The sequence below is a fragment of the Amblyomma americanum genome, chromosome 4 (assembly GCF_052857255.1).
Source record: "Amblyomma americanum isolate KBUSLIRL-KWMA chromosome 4, ASM5285725v1, whole genome shotgun sequence".
Classification (NCBI taxonomy): Eukaryota; Metazoa; Arthropoda; class Arachnida; order Ixodida; family Ixodidae; genus Amblyomma; species Amblyomma americanum.
Window position 1 is genome coordinate 204,199,006 of NC_135500.1, and position 18,773 is coordinate 204,217,778.

Genomic DNA, 18,773 nt, shown 5'->3' on the forward strand with positions numbered 1-18,773 from the left:
TCTCAGCGAGGTTGATGCAAGAGCACGAGAGAGCAAGAGAGAGAGAGAGAAGCCGGGGCCCGGGTACTCTTAAAGAAACAAAAGCAAAAATAAATCGCACCGCGTTTGCTCTTCTTCGTTATCTAGTCCCCTTCGCTTCGCGGAGCATCTGCGCGGGACTGAAGGATCACGAGAGGGGGAACAGCGCAGACGCCCAAGCGGAACTGGTCCCGTCGTTGTCGTCTTCTTCGCGAGGAGGAGGGGCAGACGGCGGCGCGCAACTTTCGGAATGCGCTTCGGAAGTACACACGCACACACTGAAGCGCGCGCCCGCCGTCTGAGCGGCGAGCAACGTCACGGTGACGTCACGCGCGCCTTTGGACCGGGATGACGATGTCGCTGGAGTGTTTGGCGCGCTGCACGCGCGTAGAGGGAGAGCGCGTGGCGATGCTCTCTTTCCACCGGCGTCGAAGAAAAACAGGAGCCGTCGCTTATAAACGCACTTGCGGAGCAAATGGATCACTAGGGCGTTGGTAAGGAAGCCCACGCGGCAGTGTGCGCGCAGGAGATTGCGGTGGACGACGGTCGTAGGTTGGGACGGGACAGCGTGCGGCAGCAGCGAGTTCTCCCCTACATCGGCGATAGCGGCGCGTTCGCGAGACGCTCGACGACGCCGCCTTCTCTTCGTCGGCCCTAGCGGCTGCTCCGAAGCATCCTCGCCGGACGCACCGCGCCGAAGTTGTTCAGTGGTGCCTCGCTCCTCGCCGGCATGGGAATCGTGCCGTGGCTAACGCTCGTCTGCGCGCTCCTAGGAGGTGAGTGGTCTCGGCGTTCCCTCCTTCCCTCTTCGCGTAGGACCAGTGTTCCAGCGGCAATTTAATAATAGTTGAACCGCTTGCTCTGACGTCCAAGCAACAGGTGTAGGTCACGCATTAATGTGTCCGCCCTACCTTCCTTTTGTTTTCGGAAAAGAGAGACGGGCTGTAGAGTCCGGTTAGTCGGGAGTCACCCACGGGTGATGTGGGCGTTTATCTCCGGGGTCAGAGTGTACGCACGGCGTTTTCGAGAAAACACTTCCTGCGAGAGCAATTCTCTCGCTCGCTTTCCGGAAGGCTTCTGAGAGCACTCGGCGCCCCCGCCGTGGTCGTTCGATGACACGGTGCGGATCTCTCGGGCGTTGTACCTTTAGCGCACTGATGGTGGCGCCGTGGTGCTTTTTCAGCAACTCTTCATCAGCTGTATGTTTCGTGTGGTTTCTAAGCATAGTTTAAGTGACTCCGACTTCGTCCAGTGCGAAGAGGTTACTGTAATGAGCCCGGTGGTGCATTTTATTTGACGCAGGTAGTTATGTTTCAAGAAAATGAAGCCGCAACATGAAGAGGGCGATCGTGTCAGGCTGTCTTTCCAGTTTTAAGTTGTTCTGCATGAAAAGCGAGTAAGAGGAAAGAAATTTTCGACACGGTGGTGTGTAAAAAGCTATGGTGCTTACTTTTTATGCCTTAAACCAATAAATCGTTGCTTCCATCTCCGTCAAAAAATAAAGCAACGAATAATAAGTGGGGTGTATCCTTGGGTGCGAAACGGTACCAGGTGTTCGCACCTCATGAAAAGGTCAGCTCGCAAAGCGAACTATGGTATGGTTTCCGTGGTTGTACACGCCACTTGAAGGCAATATTCCGGGAATGTATTTATCAAATGTGATCTGTTTGACGGTGTATCGCTGAGAACGGCCACTGCCGTGTATCCTCTACACTAGTGGTTTTTAGCGGTGTGCTGGGATGTGTAGTATGCCGTCGACGTGATCGTGTACCCACCCTTTCCGCGACGCTGTCATGGTTGGTCCGTAATTGGTCAATCAATCAATAAGTTAATTAATCAATTCTTGGGCAGTGTTTTAAAAAAAAAACAGTGGACGGGTTTTCTGCTCAACCATTTGAACAGTACAGAACCGCATTAAGGTAATCTCAAGAAAAGACACGGCGCAGATAGCAGGAGTCATGAGTCCAGGGGGGCTCGGGTAGTGGTTATTACTCAAAAACAAAAAGTAAACTTGTGATCTGTTCGTAAAACAACTCCGGGATGGTGGCTGTAGGAGAGGAAGGGCATTGTATTTGAAAACAAACTGATTGGAAATTTGCGTTGTATAGTTTCGGTATTACGAGCGCAAACTGTTTTATAGTATAGCAACGTGTCAGATTTCTGGGTATGTGTTTTTTAGACGTCAAAATGAGGTACACTGGTCATTACGTTAGTTATTAATGTGAAATGTTCCGCAAGTATTATGATAGTACAATAACTTGTTGCATTATCTAATGGGAGGCTAAAGCGGCGTAAATAGCTACACGTGCCCGTAAGGATGTCCAGTATCCATATACAGTATCCTCATACGTGAAGGTTGTGATGTTTGCAGTGTTTGCAAGTTTGCAGTGTCTTTTCGGATCTTGCCGGGATCCTTGTTCCAGACTTCACAAACAACCGCAGCGAGTCCCATTTTTTTTTTTTTTTGCGTTCTCGTTCCTAAGATACCACGACCAACGCTACAAAACGGACGCTAAAGGTCATGGGCCAGTTCGCCTGTTTATGTTGAGTGGCATGCCTGCAGTGTTCGCCAATATTGCACAAATCTCCCCTCGGGATGTTCTGGACTCTGACATGACTGCGAAACATCTGAGGAGTCATCATAAACTTTTATTCGAGGTCGTTCGTTGTGCCCAGTATCAGTTTAATGCGTTTGATACTGTTTTTCTAATCGCTGACCAAGAAATGAAGGTCTTCAAGAAAGAGCCGAAACGATTCCTGCAAAATAATTGCAGGAGCACAATTAACCCGTCTGGTGTATCTATCCCGAGCTATCGGGATCCCCTTGAACGCATTCGGCCGGTAAAACGTGTAGTAAGGGCGATCGTAGTTCATTACATTGACTTGTCACGTATTTTCTTCTTTTTTTTTTCGAGCATTTCTCAAAAACTGCATAGAAAACACGCTCGGAGTTGATTAACCAAAGAGATTAGATGACATGGCAGATGGATGTGACTGGATGTTTCTTCCTATCATCGTCTTCGATTCGGGTCTCAAGACCGTAGGGAATTAAAATGTCCTTAGCGTTTTTCGTCGATTTTTTTTTTACGCTATGACGAACTATACTTTAGCCTTCGTGATTACTTGTAGTTGCCCAACGCGCACTCTCGCATGCTCTGCGTCGTGTGATGTAGAGCAGTTAGTCCTTTCTTGTATCCACGCAAACAAAACTGCTCCCAGTCCCGATGTACCGATTTCGCAACAAAGCCATGGCACGAGTGCGGTTTTTCGCATAAGTGTGTTTAAAAATTGATTTCAACTCAGTCCTTCGTCCACGGCCTCTTCCGCCGCGATGCTACGCTGTTGTGTTGCCTAGCTGTGGCCGGGAGTGGCATTTGCAAGTGACCACTCCTACTTAATTGCTATGGCAGACTCTCGTGCTTGTGAGAACTGCCGGTGCGACGAAACAAAAGAGCACCTACTAATAATAATAATAATTGGTTTTTGGGGAAATGAAATGGCGCAGTATCTGTCTCATACATCGTTGGACACCTGAACCGCACCGTAAGGGAAGGGATAAAGGAGGGAGTGAAAGAAGAAAGGAACAAATAGGTGCCGTAGTGGAGGGCTCCGGAATAATAATAATATTTGGTTTTGGGGGAAAGGAAATGGCGCAGTATCTGTCTCATATATCGTTGGACACCTGAACCGCGCCGTAAGGGAAGGGTAAAGGAGGGAGTGAAAGAAGAAAGGAAGAAATAGGTGCCGTAGTGGAGGGCTCCGGAATAATAATAATATTTGGTTTTGGGGGGAAAGGAAATGGCGCAGTATCTGTCTCATATATCGTTGGACACCTGAACCGCACCGTAAGGGAATGGATAAAGGAGGGATTGAAAGAAGAAAGGAAGAAATAGGTGCCGTAGTGGAGGGCTCCGGAATAATAATAATATTTGGTTTTGGGGGGAAAGGAAATGGCGCAGTATCTGTCTCATATATCGTTGGACACCTGAACCGTGTCGTAAGGGAAGGGATAAAGGAGGGAGTGAAAGAAGAAAGGAAGAAAGAGGTGCCGTATTGGAGGACTCCGGAATAATTTCGACCACCTGGGGATCTTTAACGTGCACTGACATCGCACAGCACACGGGCGCCTTAGCGTTTTTCCTCCGTGAAAACGCAGCCTCCGCGGTCGGGTTCGAACCCGGGAACTCCGCATCAGTAGTCGAGCGCCCTAAAAGGAGTGCTCCGGAATAATTTCGACCACCTGGGGATCTTTAACGTGCGCTGACATCGCACAGCACACGGGCGCCTTGCTCTCTGTGACTGTCCTCGGTATGAGCGTGAGCATGTCCTCCTGGCTGCAACACACGACCGCTTAGATCCTCGTCCGCTTACAGAAGCCAAGATTCGGGATGCTTGGACTAAGCCTTCATCGCAGAAGAGAGCTGTGAAGGCGCTTCTCAAGTTCTTGAAGGACACAGGATTTTGTTCAAGGCTATAAACTTTCAGTGTGTGCCCTGTGTACCCAGTTAGTAATGACCTAAGGACACGTGAAAAACTGATCTCCCTTTCCTCTCACGCCCCGCCGCGGTGGCTCAGTGGTTAGGGCGCTCGACTACTGATCCGCAGTTCCCGGGTTCGAACCCGACCGCGGCGGCTGCGTTTTTATGGAGGAAAAACGCTAAGGCGCCCGTGTGCTGTGCGATGTCAGTGCACGTTAAAGATCCCCAGGTGGTCGAAATTATTCCGGAGCCCTCCACTACGGCACCTCTTCTTCCTTTCTTCTTTCACTTCCTCCCTTTTCCCTTTCCTTACGGCGCGGTTCAGGTGTCCAAAGTTATATGAGACAGATACTGCGCCATTTCCTTTCCCCAAAAAACCAATTATTATTAATTATTATTTCTTCTCTCCTTTTTCTATCTCTCCCTCCGTTCCCCTTCCCCCGTGTAAGGTAGCATACTGGGCGTCGCCTCCCTGCTTTTCCTTTCATCTTTCTCTCTCTCTCTCTCTGTCGCCGTGTTGCACTGAAAAAGAAAATAACTTAAATCATTGTTTTAATTGGTCGCAAAACAACCTATCAGAACTTGTAACGGTGGTGTAAACACAGAGTGAAAATAAACGCGCTTGTCTTCTCACGTCGCTTAATGGGAAAACAGGGCTCTCCCTTTCTCGCCGGCTCAGTGGCCCCCGGACCGAGTCCAAATCACAACATGAAAACGCGGCAACGTTTAAGCTAATCTTACCTCATTAGTCTGCCAAGCGACGCAAGAAAACCCGTAAGGAAAGGACAAGAGCAAAATAAACGTACAGCTCGAAAACGACTCTTAATTGCCTTCGCACGCGGCCAGGGCTTGCAGTGCGCTCCACCAATGACGGGTCCGTTCCGGCGCCTCGGAATATATATAGCGTCTTGCAACTCTCACTTCGCACACATTACCGCGTTCGCTCGTTCGCGTCTGGGATTACTTCGATTATTTGCTGTTTTTGTTGTTACTGCGTGGCTTGTCACGCAACAGGCTGAAGAAACACGGTTCGGCAGTGCATTTGTAACAGCTTGCGAGTGTTTTTTTTTTCTCTTTACGCTGTCCGCGACTCCGGTTCGTCTGCTTCGTCTGTCTGTACGATCTCGCCCCCTAGGGGGCAACAGCGCGTGCCATTAAGGCTAAGCCTAAGCGATATGGCGGCGGCCCGGGACAGTCGCTGAGGGTCACTGTAAACACCGGTTGGTTCCCAGATGGAACCGAGTATTGACGGTCGGCGTTGAAGTTTGCGGGGAAGAAAAAAAAATCTGAACAAGAAAGCGAAACAAAATGCACTGCTGCAGGAGGAAGGAAAGGAAGGGGAGTGGTGGTGACGGTGAAGGAATAGTTGGAAGGGGGGTTATGGAGAGAAGTAGAGGGCGCTAGTAATTATCAGCGACGTTCATCTGGCGCTCTTTCAACGGCACGTATCGAACGCACGCACACGAGACCGCGGAGGCAACATTCCATCTACTACACCGCGGTGAGCGAGTCGCAATTAGCCGCCGCCCCGTCTAGCGCGTGCTAGGCGTGGTGTGGAGGCCTCTGCGGTCGCCACGGCCGCCGGTCCGGCTTGAGCTGTGGCGGCCGAGGTCGCGCTCTACGACGAACAACCACGCGGGCTCTGCTGTTGCTGCTGCTGCTGCTTTCGCGCGCGCGCGCGCTATTTCGGGCGCCTCAACAATAACACTGGCTGTTTCTATAACCCGAGCATGCCGCCTAGCCGCTCACAGCAGCCATAGCTGCAGGCCGCTCACGAACGGAGACAGGAATCCCGCAGAGCTGTGCCCGTGTGTCTGTCTGTGTGTGTTTCGTGCGAGTGTTTGTGGGGGCACCGGCGTCACACGGCGGCGATGCTGCCGCACGGGGAGTCAGCGAGCTCTTTGGTATACGGCCCCCCGTCGTTGCATGCCGCGAAGAAACGTGATTCGGTAGGAAGGACCGGAAACAGGGGGCTCGCTTTGTTTTCCAGCTACTGTGGCGGCTCCCTTCTCCTCACCTAACATCCGGTGAAGAACGGGAAACAGCCGAACAGCGCTGCGCTGTTTTTCCGCCGATCGAGCCTTTTTTTTTTTTTGTAGCTTAATAATCTCGGTGCCGCACCTTCCTTTCGGCGCCGTCAAGGAATGAAAGGCTTGGTGATCCGTTCTCGCGCGGGACAGTACAAATATCGCACCTTTCTTCATTTCAGTTTATCTCCGCCGCCGAGTTAACGGTACGACCGAACGTGAAAAGTCGCTTCCGGACCGAGGTGCGGATTCCGTGTATCGCATACACCTGGCTACGTAAAAAGCAAGAAAGGCATCGTCAGGAGGCAATTATCGCCGTTAATCTGGAAGACAAGCGTACGACATTCAGTACTCAGTAGCTTTTTTTGCTACTGCCATGACTTACCGTACTTCTGTCCCAGCTTCCTTCCCTACTGACCGCCACAGACTGGCGTGAGGGGAGGCTGCGATACGCTTTCTTTAAGAAAACGGCAACAAAACATTTAGTTCGCAGGAAGCAGCAAACTTAAATGGCGTGCGCAGCCTATAAACACGATAGAGCCGCCAACCAGTAGCGTCACGTGACAGTCAGTTCTAGCGTCAGGCGCGCCCGCGTCCTGTGCGGCATCACGTAATGTGCGCAAATCTTGCAGCAGCCCGCATCGTGCCAGACTGGGAACCAAGGCTCCGAGACTGCGAGTTTCGACTTAATAACTCTCCTCGAGGACCAACGGCATCTTAGTTGTAACTAGTAAGCAAAAAGGCGGCGCAGCTTGTAGTGCGTGTGGGCAACACATTCAAGTTAGGTCAGCCCAGGCGCCAGCGTGGAACAAGCCAGTGCGAGGAGAGGAACGCTTAATGAGCCGACTCTCAATTAATGCACTTTCATTCCGCGCAGCCGCACGCTCGGATAGAACGGGGAGAGGGAGAGAAAGCAGAGAACCATTGTGCGCGCTTGTTGAGGGACACGAGCCTCGCATCCGCCCACCGCAATGTCCAACGCGCCTGCTCGTAATTAGCGGCCGCATTAAAACGACTCGGCGTGTGGTCGTCGTGTGTGTCTACACCGCGACCGACTGCAGAGATGCGGAACAGACAGACAATGGCGTCCCCCGACGCCGTTAGCAGACGACGACCTTCGTGCCGTTCGAAAGAGAATTCTTTCTCATTTTGATTTTTCTTCTCTTCGTTCGAGGTTCGGCATTATGCCGAGGCGCGGGTCGCTTGCGGTGCCCCGCAGATTTCTTCTCGAGACCGGCGAATAAGACGGCGTGTCGTGAGGCGCGCCGACTGTCGTCCCACTGGCCTGAAAGCAAAAACGCGACAGCGAAGCGGCCCCGTCACCCGTGACAAGCGCGCCGCGCACAAAAGACGGATCGCGGCGCGGACCTTGAAGTCTCGAAAGTTGAGGGCTCGACTATTGCTGAAATTTTGGCTCGCAGCGCTCGGCGCTGCACACGAGTCGTCACTGTCCGTATGGTGCACTGGCCTGTTCTAATGAGCTGCATGCACCGTCCTCCGGTGCTCGAACTGGCAGCCGGGTTGTGGTCTGGGATGTAAACCTGTTTTGTTTTCTGAGAGGGTGCGGGGCGAGGGGCGGGTCTTTAAGGACAAAAATTTTCGCCTTTTGCTTGTTCCTGAATGCCGCGAACTGAAGTCGTTCCAGTGCTGTTCTTGGCATACAGACGCCAGAGAATAGTGTCAAAGGTTTGGTTTATGGTTTATCGGGGTTTAACGTCCCAAAGCGACTCAGGCTATGAGGAAACGCCGTAGTGAAAGGCTCCGGAAATTTTGACCACCTGGGGTTCTTTAACGTGCACTGACATCGCACAGCACACGGCCCTCTAGAATTTCGCCTCCATCGAAATTCGACCGCCACGGCCCGGATCGAACCCGCATCTTTCAGGTCAGTAGCCGAGCACCATAACCACTGAGTCACCGCGGCGGGTTGATAGTGTCACAGGGGTTCAATGCTGTCACTATTACGACCGTTACTGAACTGTCTACTAGGGAAAATAAAACAAAAAACAAGCCGTCCTATACTGTGAGAGCGGACTCTCGAAAGATATGAAGGATTCAAGCACTCGTTTAAACATTGTTACTGCGTGAAAACGATGAATGTGGAGGCTTTTCATGGTATTAATCAGCCCTTAAGAAGAGCGGCATGATTACCCGATGTCGGTGCAATCCTTACTCGTAGAATATCGCCCTCTCTATTTGGGGAGAAACCGTCATTAAAAGGCGCTAGGTTTAAGCGTCCGTGCGGCATTGGGCCCTGAGTCCCGAAAAATATATTTACTACATGCTCACTTCATATCAGGATCTCATGGGCAAACTTTGTTTACTAAACGCTTTAAAAGCGAAAGTTACACTTTTGTGAGGCCAAAATAAAAAGCGTGTATTGGAGAGCGTCGGTCTCTGCAGTGAGATACGAACACAAGAAATTAAAAGAAAGTGGTGCATACAGTTGTCTTGCTTAAATTGAGACACACTGTGACGCAACGGATGAATCGATTGATGCAAAAGAGTTGTAGAATGTTGGGAGGCTACTTCCTACTACACTTGTATATGTGGTATGACTTCAGTTGAGGATGATGACTTTGAAGGCCTCGTAAATCGACCCACTGACCAGCATAGATTGCAGTGAAGCCTGAAAGAATACACAGTGGACTGTCTGCGGCTGCCTCCGCACTCACTAAGTACAACGTTCAAAACCAGGCAAAGATGGAACATGTCCCCGTTAATACTATTAGTTCGCATGTACCTTGTTTAGCATCAGCTCTTAGGTAACAAAGTTCAGGAGGCCGAAATCATTCCTGCGCTATCCACTGCGCCGCATGCCTCAGAGCTCACATGTTGCTCCGGCTTGTGAAAAACTATTACTGTAGCAGACAGGACATCAAGAAACTCGCATTGAACCCTCGCCTTCTCCCCTCTCCAAACTTATCTTGTTATACTTTTCGATAGATATTCCTACACGTTCGAGAAAGTCAATGGTGCGCCATATCAATATGAGTTGATGCAGCGTTTCCGGTCATTGTATTCAAACAAGTTTTGTTTTTAACTGGGTATTCAGACTGACCCGCAAAACTTCAAAACTAATATATTCAAAACTAATATATGGGATGATGGTGTGGGGAACCACAACAAAGGGCAATTACAATAAGCTCATAATACTGCAGAAAAAGATATTACGTTGTTATGAAAATTATTATGGACGTTACCAGCTACTACAAACTTCTCCTTTGTTCTTAAAATATAAAATGCTGAGGACTGACCAGCTATACTACTATAAACTACTTCAGTTCGTACAACTCCGGAAGCTGCACATTTGTGACAGGGAAGAAAACTCCACTTATCCTTTCCGACACAATAAAAGACGCATACCAAAAACTAGAACCAATTACGGTAAACAAACAGTTCCTTATCAAATGGCTTCGATTCTTAATAAACTTGAAGGTAACTTGAATTTCGCATCTAATATTAGCACATTCAAAAAGCACATTAAAGATGTCCTAATAATATCAGGTGTTTTGTACGGGGAGTGACGAGTACATATGACATGCATACTCAGGATGTATCCTTCTTTTGTACTATGGTTTTTCACTTTATTTTTGTAATAAGTGTCCTTCAATGTATTGTCTACTGAACAAAATTTCTGTATAATATCCTTGCATTTTTTTTGTACTTATCATATTGTGTTAATGTTGTGGTTATAATAGCATAATTTACCCACATTTGTTTTAATTATGTGACTTACCTTCTTGTTATGCTCAAATTTGTATTGCACTTCCGTCGACTGCAGAGGGACAGAGGCCTCGTCAGGCGCCACAGCCTTTAGCCTCTGCCCCTGCAGCAGATGCTGTAACTGCTCTGCTGAAATAAATCTTTCTTTCCTTCTTTAAAAAATAAAAACAAAAGACAACTAAGAACTATACTAAGGTGGCCTTCAGAAAGACTCGGTCCCTAATCCTGGACAGGTTTCCTCGGATCCTTCAAGCTTCTCAGACGTCCAATCAGAGCAAGCTGGCTTATAGTACACACCAGTGGCGCCTGTCGGTTTTCCGCCCGTTCGAACCAAAGGGCAACCGCGACGCAGCCTTTGGTGCTGGGCGCGAGGGGAACCCCGAAGGCGCCAGTGTTGGCGCGGGTGTGGTTGCCGAGGAGTACGATTATCGCTCAGCGGCAGGGGTGTTCGCACGTTGCGTGGGCGGCCGGGACGTCCGGTATCCTGCCCCTCTCTCGCCGGGATCAAAGAACGGCGCGGTCAAAACTTCCGCTCCGCCAATCTGTCTGCGGCTCCCGCAGGCTGCCTCAAGCAGCTCGCGCAATGCAGCTTCGGCGGATCTCCTCTCGCCCCGCCGCGGTGGCTCAGTGGTTAGGGCTCTCGACTACTGGTCCGGAGTTCCCGGGTTCGAACCCGACCGCGGCGGCTGCGTTTTTATGGAGGCAAAACGCTAAGGCGCCCGTGTGCTGTGCGATGTCAGTGCACGTTAAACATCCCCAGGTGGTCGAAATTATTCCGGAGCCCTCCACTACGGACCTATTTGTTCCTCTCTTCTTTCACTCTTTCCTTTATCCCTTCCCTTAAGGCGCGGTTCAGGTGTCCTACGATATATGAGACAGATACTGCGCCATTTCCTTTCCACCAAAAACCAATTATTATTATTATTATTATTATTATTATTATTATTATTATTATTATTATTGTTATTATTATTATTATTATTATTATTATTATTATTATTATTATTATTATTATTATTATTATTATTATTATTATTGTTATTATTATTATTATTATTATTATTATTATTATTATTATTATTATTATTATTATTATTATTATTATCTCCTCTCCGACGTCCATTGCGCTAACTCCCGTTTTAAGCAGTCGAGAAAAGAAGGGCGCGCAGTGCTGAGTCATTTTCCAGACAATCATGAGAATCGGCGCGGAGTTCGAAGAGTGAGGGGCGGGCTCGATGGGACCGGGACTCGTGATCTTTGTTCGATCAACTATTGCTCCGTGTTTAATCGGGTTCGGTTCTCTCGCGACAATACCTGTTCTCCAGACAAAATTTGACGCGATGTGGCTAATAATAATAATAATAATAATAATAATAATAATAATAATAATAATAATAATAATAATAATAATTGGTTTTTTGGGGAAAGGAAATGGCGCAGTATTTGTCTCATATATCGTTGGACACCTGAACCGCGCCGTAAGGGAAGGGATAAAGGAGGGAGTGAGAGAAGAAGGGAAGAAGGAGGTGCCGTAGTGGAGGGCTCCGGAATAATTTCGACCACCTGGGGATCTTTAACGTGCACTGACATCGCACAGCACACGGGCGCCTTAGCGTTTTTCCTCCATTAAAACGCAGGAAAAATTGAATTGCGTGGCATTTTCTCGGTACCGAGTCAGCGGGATTGGCGGATAAAGCACTCATGTTCCTTCATGCTTACAGTTTTTACACTGACCTGATTTGTCCCAAAGCGCCGACATATTTCTTTTTTCCCCTGCTAGGTAAAGACCACATTGCTCTACCTCTTTTTATTCTTTTACGCTCCCCCCCCCCCCTCATCCCTCTCCCCCAGTGCAGGTTAGCGAACCGGAACATTCTTCATGTTGACCTCCCTGCCTTTCCTCTACCGCTTTTCTCTCTCTCTCTCCCACGCTAACCAGTGCGCCATATAATTTTTGTAGGCTACCGAACATCTAAGCGAAATAATAATAATAATAATAATAATAATAATAATAATAATAATAATAATAATAATAATAATAATTGGTTTTTGGTGGAAAGGAAATGGCTCAGTATCTGTCTCATATATCATTGGACACCTGAACCGCGCCGTAAGGGAAGGGATAAAGGAGGGAGTGAAAGAAGAGAGGAACAAATAGGTCCGTAGTGGAGGGCTCCGGAATAATTTCGACCACCTGGGGATCTTTAACGTGCACTGACATCGCACAGCACACGGGCGCCTTAGCGTTTTTTCTAAGCGAAATCGGGGATGCTGTTTCCATCCACGAGGCCTGCCTATGTCGCGGCGTGTAGAGTTCTTCCATTTGTCACGCTGCGAATTGCACGCAGACTGAGCGGAGATGTGCAACACCGTTGATTGCCACCGCCGAGACGAGAAAATGAGCGACCGGAAATTACGTCACCGCAAATCAGCCGGGCCCATCGGACTGTCCGCGCCGTTTCTTGCGCATCGATCACAAAGTTGCCCTTCGCAGAAGCCGCTTCGCAATCCATCCCGGGTCGTTAGACTGCTCCCAGATGGGCCTCTGGAATGCGATTGCTGCAATATACGATGTGCCGAAAGAATCGCGCCGTAGCGAGAGGCTCCGTTGAATGCCTTTTAACTGCTATTTGCGCACCGTACACTTCCGGTTAGCATAGCCCCGAGGTATACAGTTGACGACAGCCGGGAATGATTGCGAGTAACCTGAGGGGAGGCGGCGCTCGGGTAGAGAGATTTAGGCGAAGCCTTTTCTGCACTTGTCATAAGTTATAACCGAGCCGCTGTTTGTCACACATCGGTCTGCCTGTCTCCTTTAAGCCGTGACGCCGCTGTAAACGCCGCAAGATGTCTAATGATATGACAACCGCCACGTTCATGCTGGGGGTAGGACGCCTTAACGAGGACACTTATAACGCTTGACGCAGTTGCACACCGGGTAATAAGTACAGCAGTCACGAGCTCTGAGGGTCTATAGTGAACCTTAACTGGTCTTCACTAGGCCTTCATTTAACTTTCTATCTCGCATTCCTTCCCCCTTTCTCAACTTATGCCTCATGGCACACTTCTTGAATAAAAAAAATCATGGAGTACGGCAAAAGAATCTCCGTTCCCCCCCCCCCCCCCCTTCTTCTCTTTGCGAAGATGATTATTGCTGCTTTGGTTAGCGGCAGTCTTCTCTGTGGCGTTTTCCTCCTCGTCAGCATCTCCGCCAAAAGAACGCGATGACTCTCGGCTTTGGAGCTGCATGCGTACACAGCTCTCCGCGTACGCGGCGATCCTGGCGAGGTGGCCAAGCGAGGCTTTTCCGCCGGCGCGTACAGAGCGAGGCCGATGCCAAATGGAGAAACGGGTAGTGCACCACCCACGGTTTGCCATTGAAGAGGAGGGAACGCCCTCGAACTGCGCGCGCTAGGCGCCAACAAAATAGAGAGAGAGAGAGAACGGAGTGCGCGTGCCAGCTTCCTCGTGTGTTATCGCCTCGCGCCATTAATCAGGCCCCCGATTGGACTCTTCTGAATGCGCTTGCGTGCCCTTAACCCCCACCGCCGGCCCGTGGGACCCCCCGTTCCAATGGCGCACTGATATAGCGTCGCTCACTGAACGGTCGACGCACATTCAAGGTCGACGCAAAGCGGACGAAGTTTGTCAGCGGACCTCGCTCTCGGGAGCCCGGTTTCCGGCTGCCAGATGGTGAGAGAAGACACGTCGTTTGTCAGGGACAGGGACACTGGCGCTGACTGGGACCATCACCCCACGCTCGTGTCTGACGCCGGAGACGTCCGCTCGCGTTTCAGTGAAGTGACATCTCACGTTGAGAAATGTGGCAGTATACATTCGTTATGTCCGAAGTCTGTGCGCTGCGCGCTTTAGAGAGTGAGGGGGGAAATACTTCTGGCTGTCTTAAAGCTCTCCACTGTTTTCAAGCGCAAGCGTCTGAACGGGAGCGCCATATCAAATGAATCGGTGGCTACTTCGGAGGAACTTGTCAAACTCATCCTATGATTAAATAATTAAGATTTTAGAAGAAAAAAAACGCAGCAGTATGGAAATGTGTACTGATCAAAGTTGCACGAAGCGCCGGAATATTTCGTTCAAAAAGGAGCAGCGTTTAATCGAGGCAGCCTTAGTTTGTACACGGCTGCCAGCAGGGAAATCGAAATTTATTCGTTAAACCGGAAAATTCTAAATACAGGCGTTCGTTAAACTCGGCTTTCCGTGCGCAACACGCGGTGAAAGTATCGCGATCGTCTCTTTTACTTATTCATGCCTATTGCGCGCCGTTGCTGCGTCCAAAATAATCGTGGCTGGTTCTGCCCAACATCTGTGCTAATAAAATCATGCCATCCGGCTCGAGGCCCCCAAATTCAGCCCCCCAATACACGCACCAGTAACGGTTATGTTTGTCCGGACGGATCGCCGGTCACGATAACGAACGCCTCACAAATCAAGCCTCTGACCAGCCAGCAGCGAATACAAGTTGGAGCCTGATTTAAGTAGTCGAGAATAGCTTAATTCTCTCATCATCATCATCATCATCATCAGCAGCAGCAGCAGCAGCCTGACTACACCCACTACAGGGCAAAATCCTCTGCCATGTATTTCCAATTAACCCTGTCATTTCCCAGCTGCGCCCACCCTATGCCAGCAAACTTCTTGATCTCATCCGCCCACCTAATTTTCTGCCGCCCCTGCTACGCTTACTGTCTCTTGGAATCCACTCCGACACCCTTAGGGACCAGCTGTGGTCTTGCCTTCGCATTACATGCCCGGCCCCAAGCCCATTTCCTCAATTCTCTACTACACTGCATATTTTTGGTGGGATGGTGGTGGAGCAGGCTTGGCACAGAAACCGGGCCCCGATTTGTGTACAGTGCGAAAGAATAAGAACCCGTTGCTTCCATAAGTGCTGCATTCCGCTGGGGCGTGAGCTCAAAAAATGGAACACAAAAGAAAATTAAAAGAAGGACGCTTCTGCCGATGGCCCCGATATCGGATCCGGTCCCTGAACTGCTTCTCGCCGCCGCTGGCACGCGTGGTCCCGAAAAGAGAGCGAACGCGGGCCCCTGACACTGAGATACCTAGTGGCTTTAGTTCCGTGCATAGGGGAACTTGCGCTGAAGTTTGCGGTGCCGATTGCAGCGCCATAACACACCCCCTAGCGAGAAGAGCAAGCAGTTTTGGGTAGTACTATTATTAGTTTTCCGCGCTACCTTCAGGCGCTTATTGGCGTGAGCCTCCGCGCTCTGTCGAAGGCGCACGTGCCGTGCGTCAGCTATCTGGGCTACGCCGAGAGAAGCTAGGCAATGAATGCTGTCAGCCAAACGCGGGTATCTAATCGCGGAGAATGTGTTCTCGCGTTTGCAGCGGCCCAAGCGGCTGACAAAAGCAGTTTTGAGTCACCGAATGGAACAATTGCAGCGCCACCTTGGCAGCGCAGTGTCCCCGCGCCTTCGTATACGGTGCACAAATTAGCTGTATACTTCGGTGACGCCCGTCGCCACGTAACTCAACACCGGACGTCGCTCAGCACCTCCTCCTGCTGACGTTTTAACGACCACGAGGGTCCTGCCATATCAGATGGCACACGTCGTATCGCATATCACCCTTGCATTAGCTGCTCACTAGCTGTGCACTAAGACTTAAGGCGCTGAGTGCCAACTGCGGCAGAGACGTATTCTTCACCGGTTGCCCGTAGAAGCTGACGTACTACATCGAGGGGACCTTTTTGTTCTGTCTACTGTTAATTATCCGTCCCCTTCATTTCCCGCGGTCCTTCCAAGCACCAAGCTTCCAAGCTCACCATAAGATTATTGATACTAGTTTATTTATAAAGCTACTTAAGTTTAATTTAATATACAACAGCAAATATGGAGGAGAATAAAAAATATGCGCGGCATCTCTCATGGGCCGGAAGATGGAACATTACAAGCAAGACAGTTATAAACGGCGTGCGACTAAGTAACGTACCTAACTAATTGCGCTGCCATCCTCGATCGGTTGCAGCTCTGTGATGCAAACCGGCGCGCTTCCTAGAAGTAATGACTTCGACGAAAAGATCGCCGCTCACCTTAAGTTCGCTACGCGGATCTAATTACGGCCGGTCGTGCGTTTTCACACACACACACACACACACACACACACACACACACACACACACACACACACACACACACACACACACACACACACACACACACACACACACACACACACACACACACACACACACACACACACACACACACACGCACGCACGCGCACACACACACACACACACACACACACACACACACACACACGCACGCACGCACGCACGCACACACGCACGCACACACACACACACACACACACACACACACACACACATATATATATATATATATATATATATATATATATATATATATATATATATATATATATATATATATGCGCACAAGGGCTGTACTCGTTCTGCCAGTATGTGTGGTGTACTGCGTCTCGTGTAGCCGGTGCCGCCTACGCGCCTTCTTCTCGATTAACAGGTTGGCTCGCTTATTAATTCGCTAACTGCATTGACCCCCATCGCTACGGATCATGGCCTGCCTGCAGGGTCCGTGAAGGAAGTGGAGACAGCCTGCGAACGGGTGCTGGGCCGGTTTAAGCACACAGACACTGACTCGGTGTCTTTCCGGGGCCTCTTGATTTCTTTGACCCGGGATTCTATTTCCATTATATTTGGTTTTCATCTTTTTATTCCTTTGTCGTTGCCTGTAGCGAAACCGTGCCCCCCCCCCCCCCTTCCTTATCGCTAGGATTGTCCACTCGGCAAAGCAGAGAGCAAGCACAGAATGGAGTCGAGATTAAAGAATTGTTGTATTATACCGCCCCATGCTATTTCCGTGCTGTACCAAAGCATGAAGCCAACCACGGCACTCACGAATGTTGCGGCGCTTTCTCGCTGAATAGGGAGATGACTCGCTTTCCCAGTGCTTTCGCGCAGTGCACGGTAGAGCGCCCTCTATCGGGGAGTGCAGTCTCGCGCGCGTGCGTCTGTATATATGCATGAGGCTAAACGCGAGAGCGTGATTCTGACTCTCGAGGTCGCGGCGCCCTATTTGCAAAGATGGAGGGAGCGATGCGTCGCAGCTTCGAGCATCCGAGAGCTCGCGCTGGAGACTTCTGGCGAGACGCTGTGCAAGAGGCACACAATCGCTTCTGTACGGTTGGGGACGCTTTGAGTATTGTTTTTTTTTCTTTTTAAATGCTGCACAGTACGATTACGAGAACTAAATGCGGCGGAGACGTTACGTCGAAGGTATACGCTGATGTGAATAAAAGACACGACTCGCTCCATTCGGCTGGAAGATCGAAAGAAGACGGCAAAAGTTTATCTTTGTGTAATGAAAGAAAACAGAGCAATGAATGTCCGCTGCCATGGACACGTAACGTATATCGGCTGCACACGGGCGCCTTAGCGTTTTGCCTCCATAAAAACGCTAAGGCGCCCGTGTGCTGTGCGATATCAGTGCAGGTGGTCGAAATTATTCCGGAGTCCTCCACTGCGGCACCTCTTTCTTCCTTTCTTCTTTCACTCCCTCCTTTATCCCTTCCCCTACGGCGCGGTTCAGGTGTCCAACGATATATGAGACAGATACCGCGCCATTTCGTTTCCCCAAAAAACCAACCAATTCACCGCATAGTGCTCGGTGTGGAGAATAAGTCCGCTCAGATTCATTCGTTTCTCGTGCCTAGCCTCCTTTAAAGGCGTAAGTAGAGCGGAAATGCGCTGCATATAAACTCTGTTTACCAATACAAAAATGTGTAAATGAAAAAAAAAAGGTTTTTCCTCCTCCTCCTCCTCCTATCTGAAATTATAAAGCGTTGCGGGAGGTAGAGCTGCCGTCATTGAATCAGGGGTTAGATTTACAGAGTTCATGATACGTAATGATGCCTTGTAATTGACCGGCGGTGTCTAACGCTTTAGGTGCTGTGGAATATAAGCTGTGACGTCAGGCTTAGTATACTCGTCGATGTGAAACGGAAGTTCATTCGGTGCTCTGACGAGAGTACGCGCTCAGCCCTGCTCCATCGCGAGGCGGAAATTGAGAAAGCGCCGATATATTTCGGGTGAATGCAGCCACCACGCTACGCACACGGCTGAAAGCATGCTGCAGATAAGATCGCCTGTAGCTGTCGACGATGCAGCAGAGACAAGGAGGGCGGTTACGCTCGACTGTCGCCCAGACGCGCAAGCCTGCCGCTCGGGATGACCTCGTTTATTAAGCAACGATTAGCCGACGAGAAGCCGCGTTCAGCGCATCGGGACAAATCGTGGCGCGGTCGACGACACGATTTGCCCACTTCCGCCTTCCGCTTGCGTGCTCTGGGACGCTAAACCAGTTGCAGGGCCAGGGACCCGCTTGAGTGACATTTGAACTCGAAGAAGAAAAGTCGGGGCCCGACTCGAGCGGCGGAGTCGTGAGTGAAGGGGAGCAAGGCGCGCCACCCTCTGCCCTTGCTTCCGCATGAAGAGTGACCT

General features: G+C 49.9%; 1 protein-coding gene across 1 annotated transcript in view; it reads left to right on the forward strand.

The window, feature by feature from the left end:
• The first annotated feature begins 397 nt into the window (after positions 1–397).
• Positions 398–18,773, forward strand: part of LOC144129132 (uncharacterized) — a 43,533-nt gene continuing 25,157 nt past the window's right edge. Inside the window, exon 1 of the mRNA XM_077663059.1 lies at positions 398–794. Coding sequence (XP_077519185.1) covers positions 749–794 — 46 coding nt within the window. The 5' untranslated portion in view covers positions 398–748. The remainder of the gene's footprint in view (positions 795–18,773) is intronic.